This window comes from Sminthopsis crassicaudata, chromosome 6, assembly GCF_048593235.1.
Source record: "Sminthopsis crassicaudata isolate SCR6 chromosome 6, ASM4859323v1, whole genome shotgun sequence".
NCBI lineage: Eukaryota > Metazoa > Chordata > Mammalia > Dasyuromorphia > Dasyuridae > Sminthopsis > Sminthopsis crassicaudata.
The window spans coordinates 175,041,082-175,050,431 of record NC_133622.1 but is presented as its reverse complement, the minus strand read 5'-3'; the positions used below and the strand labels follow the sequence as shown (position 1 = coordinate 175,050,431).

At 35.4% G+C, this 9,350-nt stretch overlaps 1 protein-coding gene across 3 annotated transcripts in view; it reads right to left on the bottom strand.

The window, feature by feature from the left end:
• Positions 1-6,089: 6,089 nt before the first annotated feature.
• PRDM5 (PR/SET domain 5) overlaps positions 6,090-9,350 on the bottom strand; it is a 215,331-nt gene continuing 212,070 nt past the window's right edge. For all 3 annotated transcript variants that reach the window (XM_074272708.1, XM_074272710.1, XM_074272709.1), the window contains one exon: positions 6,090-6,314. In XM_074272708.1, the coding sequence (XP_074128809.1) occupies positions 6,150-6,314 (165 nt within the window). In that variant the 3' untranslated portion in view covers positions 6,090-6,149. The remainder of the gene's footprint in view (positions 6,315-9,350) is intronic.

Below are 9,350 nucleotides of genomic sequence, written 5' to 3'. Positions count from 1 at the left end.
AATTAACATTTGATTTTTTAAAATTAATTTTAATAATTATAACATTTTCTTTGGCAGTACATATGCATAGGTAATTTTTTTTACAACATTATCCCTTGTACTCCCTTCTGTTCCAAAATTTTCCCCTCCTTCCCTCCACCCCCTCCCCTAGATGGCAGTCATTCCCATACATATTAAATATCATATAGTATATTCTAGGTACAATATATATGTGCAGAACCAAATTTTGTTGTTGTTGTTGTTGTTGTTGCAAAGGAAGGATTGTATTCACAAGGTAAAAATAATCTGGGAAGAGAAACAAAACAAAACAAAACAAAACAAAAAACAAAAACAAAAACAAAAAAACAATGCTCACAGTTTACACTCATTTCCCAGTGTTCCTTTTCTGGATGTAGCTGATTCTGTCCATCATTGATCAATTGGAATTGGATTAGCTCTTCTCTATGTTGAAGATATCCACTTCCATCAGAATACATCCTCATACAGTATCATTGTTGAAGTGTATAATGATCTCCTAGTTCTGCTCATTTCACTCAGCATCAGTTGATTTAAGTCTCTCCAAGCCTCTCTGTATTCCTCCTGCTGGTCATTTCTTACAGAACAATAATATTCCATTACATTCATATACCATAATTTACCCAACCATTCTCCAATTGATGGACATCCATTCATTTTCCAGCTTCTAGCCACTATGAAAAGGGCTGCCACAAACATTTTTGGCACATACAGGTCCCTTTCCCTTCTTTAGTATTTCCTTGGGATATAAGCACAGTAGTAGTACGGCTGGGTCAAAGGGTATGTACAGTTTGATAACTTTTGGGGCATAATTCCAGATTGCTCTCCAGAATAGTTGGATTCTTTCACAACTCCACCAACAATACATCAGTGTTCCAGTTTTCCCACAGCCCCTCCAACATTCATCGTTATTTGTTCCTGTCATCGTAGCCAATCTGACAGGTGTGTAGTGGTATCTTAGAGTTGTCTTAATTTGCATTTCTCTGATCAATAGTGATTTGGAACAATCTTTCATATGAGTGGAAATAGTTTTAATTTCATCATCTAAAAATTATCTGTTCATATCCTTTGACCATTTATCAATTGGAAAATGGATTGATTTCTTATAAATTAAAGTCAATTCTCTGTATATTTTGGAGATGAGGCCTTTATCAGAACCTTTAACTGTAAAAATGTTTTCCTAATTTGTTACTTCCCTTCTAATCTTGTTTGCATTAGTTTTGTTTGTGCAGAAACTTTTTAATTTGGTGTAATCAAATTTTTTTATTTTGTGATCAATAATGGTCTCTAGTTCTCCCTTGGACACAAACTCCTTCCTCCTCCACAAGTCCAAGAGGTAAACTATCCCAAGTTCCTCCAATTTATTTATGATTTCATTCTTTATGCCTAAATCTTGGACCCATTTTGATGTAATCTTAGTATATGGTGTTAAATGTGGGTCCATGCTTAGTTTCTGCCATACTAATTTCCAGTTTTCCTAGAAGTTTTTGTCAAATAATGAATTCTTATCCCAAAATTTGGGATCTTTGGGTTTGTCAAACACTAGATTGCTATTTTTATTTACTATCTTGCCCTGTGAACCTAACCTATGCCACTGATCAACTAGTCTATTTCTTAGCCAATACCAAATGGTTTTGGTGACTGTTGCTTTATAATATAGTTCTAGATCAGGTACAGCTAGACCACCTTCATTTATTTTTTTTTTTCATTACTTCCCTTGAAATTCTCGACCTTTTGTTGTTCCATAAGAATTCTGTTGTTATTTTTTCTAGGTCATTAAAATAGTTTCTTGGGAGTCTGATTGGTATAGCAGCTGTTTAATTTCCTTATCCATCCTTTCCACTTTACATGATGAGGGCAGATGCTATGGGGTGTGTAAGTCCCATCATATTTCTAGAGTTTGGGCCACAGATTGGAGGATCTTAGCTGTGAAACAGGTGCCTTGGTCTGAATCTATCTGCTCCACCAACTCATACCCCGGAATGATATGCTCAAGGAGTACTTTTACAACTGCTGAGGCTGTTGCTCGGACAAGGGGAAAGGCCTCCACCCATAAGGTCAGATGGTCCACTACGACCAACAGGTATTTGAGACATCCCACTGATGGCAGCTTGGTAAAGTCCACCTGTATGTTTTGGAAAGGCCTTCCTCCTTTTAGACTTGTCATTGGGCCACCCTATTCATCCTCTGACAAACAGGACACCCACTGACTAGTTGACTGCTATTGTGTATAAGCCAGTGCCACAAACCTAGTCAGCACCATGTCACATAGGCCTTGGACACCCCAATGACTGCCCTGAAGTAAATGTTGGAGTACACGTTTCATACCTGCTGTGGTCAGTACCTCTCTCCCATCAGGGAGGAGCCAGTGTCCCTCTTTATCCTCCTGAACACCAAGGCTTTGGATTTCCTGCTTCTCTTCTGGGGTAAGGGAAGGTGGAGGCATTTGAGGCAGAAATGCCAGAATTAACACCATCATCTCCTCCGTACTTACAGATTCCTCTTCTCGCCGTTTCGCCTCCTCATCTGCAAAGCAGTTTCTCCTTATCTCAAAGGAATCTCCTCTTTGGTGCCCCTGCACATGAATCACTGCAACGTTCTTAGGTAACATAAGATCAGTCAAAATTTTAGTGACCAATGCCCTGTGTGCCAATCCCTTACCTTTACTGTTTCCATTCTTTCCCTCAAGTAATTTACAGGATCTAATTTCTTTTTCCCTTCACTTATACAATGGCCTAAATATTTTACCTTATGTTTCACAAATCACAATTTGTCTTAAGAAATTCTCAGTCCCTTTGCTCCTAAATAATTTAACAAACTGATAGTGACTTGGACAAGGTCACTCTTTTTCCTCCCTGCCACAAGAAGATCATCTAAATATTGTAAGACTTTTAACAATAAGAAATTTATCCCAGAATGTTCACACAATTCTTACATACTCAAGTGGACGTTCCACAAATTGAATATTATATCAATCATTTTTTAAAAATACCCAATACACAGAAAAATCCCAACTACATATTGTCCATAACAAAAACATTTTCAAAAGGACAAAGGAGTCCCTCTAAATAATTGACATCAATACAGTTAATTAAAACTTCCTATTTTCACATAAAGAATATGAAAAGTTCTTAAAAACAGCAATTAAACTTAAAAAAAATAACCCTTTCAAACTATATATCACATTTATGATCATATTCTTTAAACACGAAAACCATTATGTATTTTAGAAACAAATGTTCACTCAATTAATATCTTGTATGAGCAACCTGACCCTTTAAATCAGTTTGCTTTTTTCAGCTAAAAACAGCTGCAGCTTTCCACTGCTGCTCTCCCCCTGCAAAAACACATCCCGTCTCACAGCCATCTCTCTTTTCCCAATGCTTAGTTACTCAAACCTTCTCCGACATACTTTAAACACTTCCAAACCAATAACTCTTCTGACTAGATGCTCCATTTAAACTATTAATTGCTTTTGTAAATCAATCTCTCTTGTCCCTTTTATTTAATCACCTTTTTTAAACTTTAAACTTTAAGATTCATAATACAGTAAATAGTTAATAACTCTATAAAACCCAAATATCCAGTAAACATAACCCATAATGTTAACAAATTACCCAATGTTTCAGAAGCAAACCAAATAGTTTTTTTGTTTTTTTTGTTTTTTTTTTCCTCTTTCTTCTGCCTGAATGTTTCAAGGCCATTAGCAGAAACTTATTTTTCCCAGCTGGCCTTAAACAGATAAGGTTTTATTGCCGTTACTCCGCTCTAGCAGACTTTGAAAATCTGCTTTTCAGGGAAAATTTCCCCACCAGTTTAAAATAGTCAACTTTTTTTTTTTTTTTTTTTTTTTTTACTTACAAATTGGTACAACAGGTTAAAAAGTTTAAAATCACAAACAATTTTTATCATAAGTAACATTAAAATAATCAATTCCCAAATTTCTTAATCATTGTTTTTAAAACTTAACAAAGCTTTTAAATCACCAAAACAAACTAGAGGCTTTTCCCAGGACCTCCGCCACCAGAGAGAAGTTTGTTTCACCTTGAACATTCTACCCTCCCAGAATCCAAACAAAGCTTCTCTAAACTTCAAAGCCCATTTTGGTGCATTTCTCTGCCTTCACAGGGAATGCCTAGATATTCCATGATTTAAGACCAATACATTTTGAACCATTCTGAAAGAATTACTATTCTGAATAAATTCCAATTTCCACAATTCAGCCTGATATTTTTCTAAGCCTGTAACACAGAGGCTGAATTCTTATCTCTTATGAGTTTGCTAACTTTTAACACAGAACAAAAAAAAATGCAAAGCAGACAAACATACACACAGACAGATACAGAGATCTATTTTTCTTAAAGAGAGGCATTTATACAGCGAATCCTGCCGACTACACCAATTTATGTTATGTGATTTTAGAGAAAAGTTCGGATTCACTCCTATAAATGACGCTCTTGAACCCAATCAATTATAAAAGTAAGATTTAATTATACAATACATGGAATAGATTGAAATAGATTCAAAACAACTAATACAGCAAAAAATACATAAAGAAACAGATAATAATGAGAATTATGATTAAAATAGCAGAAAAGGATAGAGAATACATCACCAATTCAGAGGAGCACCAACACTAGATTTCAAATGGCTGGGAACTCCTGATTCAACAGCCTCTAGGTTCTGAATGGGAAAAGGGGTCCCAGACAGATCGTCATCTTCATGGGTGAGACTTCGAATAGAGAATGCTTTACCCATCTTTTATAGGGGTCGGGACAAAGAAGGCTTTGTGCCAAATTGTACATAAGATATTATATAAGACAGGGAAGGGCCAGATGTGATTTAAGGGTATAACTTAAATAATGTTGATATCAGGGAGGGGAGCCAGCCTGCCCTGACATCCACCATATTCCAAGGAATGGCTAGTTCCTGGAATTGTCAAAGTGAAGCTAAACACTTGTGTGGCTAGTTCTCAATCTCATAGGGTTAAAGAACGTTAAGTTCCCATGAAGAAAGTTATATCTTAAATTAATTGGGTTCGCATGGTTCAAATGGAAATCAGGTTATTAGTCTCACATGATCCAAATGGAGATCAGGTTCACATGGAGAGAGTCACATTCTTTCAGTGATTTGAAATGAACTTACTAATAAGAGAACAATTCTTATTCAAAATATAATATAATAATATGTCCTCATTCACCTCTAAGGTGAGGAAAACCTGATCTTCCTACCAAGAGACCTTCTTATTAAAAAAAAAATAAATAAATCTCCAATAAATCTGTGATTTCACTGATGTGGCTATCCTTTACAATGAACCAGACTGCAACTCTTATATACCTACCCATACTCCTTGTTATTATTGTTGTTGTTTAGTTGTTTCATTTGTGTCTGACATAGTGACTCATTAGGATTTTCTTGGCAAAGATACTGAAGTAGATATTTCTGCAGTTCATTTTACAGATAAGGAAACTGAGATAAAAAGGGTTAAGTGACTTTCCTGTAGTCACTCATTTTTGTCTGAGGTCAGAATAGAACATATCTTTCTGACTCAGGGGCCAGTGCTCTATGCAGTGTACCACCTAACTGCCCTCCAGGTCCAGCCATAGCAGGTCCACACGGTAGGCCAGGGAAAGCATTATTTGCTTTAATATATTTTTTGCATCTCAGCCATGCATGTAGAATACTCTTTGGTTATCTTTTATACTCACTAAAAAATTAGGTCATACTTTAAGAGCTAGAAAATACCTCAGTGATAATTTGGCCCTTCTCCCTCATTTTATAATTGAGGAATCTGACCCTCAAAGAAGTCACATGCCTCATTCAAGGTAACAGAGTCAATAAACATCAGAAGGGGGCTTTGAACCCAGAATGTCCATCCAGAATTAATGTTCTTTTCACTGGGTCATTTTCAATCACATTTTCTCTCTTGATTTTGTAACCTGTAGGAACCTCTTCATTTCATGTATCTCCATTGTTCAAAATATTGATATATTTTGTTTTCACATAAAAGATGCTTTCCAACATGACTTCCCTCCCCCCCCAACCTCCACCTCCAACAATGTATAGTCCTTACAAACAATCAGTTGATTTTATCAGAAAGTAGGGCCATATTTTTCCAATGTCTCATCAGCTGGTCAGCTATCAGCCTCTCCATGGACATTCTCCATATGCACTTTGAGGTAGTCATTCCGTGTGAATTTTTTATGGCAGAAGGGACATTCAGCCATAGGCCGATTGGGGTTGTGGGTCAGCTTATGGCGGATCAACATTTTCTTCAGACTGAAGGACAAGTCGCAAACCTGAATGATATGAAAATCAATAGCATCTTTAAAATCCTCAAAATGTGTAAAGTTTATGTAACACCACAGAAATGTAATATTGTTCGAACTTTTAAGGGTCAACAGTTTTAAGGGGAGGGCCTTAGACATCACAAAGTCCCATTCAATTTTTTAATAAATAAAGAATTTGAAGTCCAAATTGGTGATCATTTCCTTAAAAGTTAACTAGATTAAGTGTGAGGAGTTATTCATTCCCTAGATGAAAGTTAGAGAATGCATGCAGATGAGGCAAAGGAGTGTAAGCAAGATTACATAAGCAAGTTGTAGCTGGAGAGTCAGATCACTGATTCTATAATCTTAGAAATAGGTGATGCAATGGATAGAGTGTCATATCTAGAGTCAGGAAAACTTGAATTCAAATTTAATGTTGGATACTTATTTAGTTGCATGACTGTAGGCAAGTTACTAAGCTATGTTTGCCTCAGTTTCCTCATCTGTAAAATTAGCTGGAGAAAAAAAAGGCAAGCCATCCATTATCTTTGTCTATCCAGAGGGATCTAAATTGTGTTATGGAGAGGCAGATACAAATGAACAACAGAAACATGTCTTGAGCAGGATATTAATAAAGATAATAGACAATTTTTATAATGCTTTGAATTTTGCAAAATTGTTGACATATATTACAACATTTGATCTTATTTGAGCCTCACAACAATGCCATTTATAGATATGGACTTTAAATGGCCTGCATAGGATAACATGACTAATGATTGAGTGAGGATTTGAAATAATGAGAGGACCCTGGTGGAAACTACGGACCTGAGAGTTAAATTTTAGAGTAAGAAATTGGAGGAGATGTGAGGAGGTTTTTCCCTCATGGGAAAAAAAAAAGAATTCCAGTGTTTATAGTATGACCTGAGGGGAAGTGATTGTACATAAAAAGATGATAATGGAGGAAAGATGAGGAAGACACTAAGAATGAAAAGAAATTTTTCCATAAGGGTTTTCCATAAAGTTTCCACAGGGTGCAGGATCAAATGTATGAGTTGTAGGACATGGAAGGCCATCCTATTTTCTACCTTCATTGTTACCTCTAATCATAAGAACACTTTTCTTCAGTTAGTTAATCATGGAATCATTTAGAAGTAGAAAAGACCTCAAAAACCATAAAGTACAAGATTCTCATTATATAAGAGGAAACTGGGCTCAATGAAGAGATGGGCTTATTTATCACAAACTTTCAACTTTATTAAACTATATAGTGGCAAAATTAACCAAAACTCTCCCCTAAAAGACAGTTATTTGGGATTACAGAAAAAAAAAGAGGATTTCCACCTACTAAAAAATGCACAGATGCACAAAAGATGATTTTTCCCCTATGAAGTCTGTAAAAATACTTTATTCTGACAACATCATTTTGATCCCAAATAATCTTTTTGGCACTTGGTGATAGGCTTTGCTGGTCAATTTATTATTAATAGCCAAATTGGCAAATTGTAACCATTTGTATCAATAGGTTATTAGAAGGAAATGAATGCACAACAGAGCAATCACTCACATAAGGAAAGGAAATTGAAGCTCTAAGAACCACTACTCCCATTCTGAGACAGGGGATAGGGATGGGAAGGAAAGCTTGAATGACCACAGACAGATGTGTTCAGTTACAAAACTATCATTATGAATTAGTGTTTTGGTAAGAATATTTTGGATCTTTCTGAGTCTACTAAATAGAGTGCCAGATTCAGTCAAAAAGACTTCTGTTCAAATGTTGCCTTTGATAATAGATCAGCTGTGTGATCCTGGGCAAGTTATTTAACCACTCAGCCTCAGTCATACATTGGGATAATGATAATATCTGCTTTAAGAATTGTCATGAAATCAAGTAAGATAAGGTATGTGAAGTGATTTTCCAATCTGAAAGTGTTATATAAATGTGAGCTATCATCATGATGATGATGGTATTAATATCTCTACATCTCATTTTGCTCATCTTTAAAAGGGGGATTGAAATATCTATAGTACTTATTATCAAAGCAGCTATGAAGTTCAAATATTAAGTACTCCACAAATATTAGAGGTTTATTTAAATGATCATGATGACAAAGATGATGCTGATGATGATAATAGCTAACATTTAGCTACTATATGCCAGACACTGTTGGACTTTTAAATTTTCTTGTATTTGATCTTTATAAGACTGGGAGGTAAGTGCTATTATTATTATAATTTACAGATGAGGAAACTGAGCCCATCAAAGGATAACACACAAGTATACACTCTGAAACATCCAGCTGATGTAGTGGGTAGAATTCTGAAAATTGGAGTCAGTAAAACTTGAGTTAAATCCTCTCTCAAGCACTTGTCAATTGTGTGACTCTAGGCAAGTTATTTAAACTCTAATTGACAGATGTTTTCTCATCTGCAAAATGGGGACAATCATAGGATAGCTCTGAGATAAAATGAGAAAATATTTGTAAATCACTTTGAAAAATTTAAAGTGCTATATAAATGCTAGGTATTATTATTGTTATTATTAATTATTATTACTATTATTGTTGATGTTACAGATGTCCAAACAAAATATATGGGGTAAAATGTCAAAGAGAGGATTGAACCAGAAAGAAACGATGAAAAGGAAGGGTTCTCAGAGTGGGTGGTAGAAAGTCCATTATGCCTCTCAAAAAGAGTGTTCCTCAGAGAAAATAATGAAAGCACCTGCAGAGATGACTCCCTGGGAAGGCGGCCCCTAAAGACTGCAAAAGTACAGAATATGCATTAATAGTATCAAGAGGCAAAACAGAAATTGTTTCCTCATTTCCCTTTGTCCCCAATGTCTTTTCCTAGTCTTTTCCTTCCCATCCTCACAAGAACAACAAGCAATAAAAAAGATTGAATTAAGATAACTATTTGGTGGTTTCATGAAAAAGCAGACTATTAAAATCATATCATAATATGAGAAAAGGGGTTGCAGACATTAAGGTGCCATCTAAATTAGTTATTAATAATAATAATTGCTATTATCAGAATCATCATCCCCATCTTAATTCTCAGGGATAA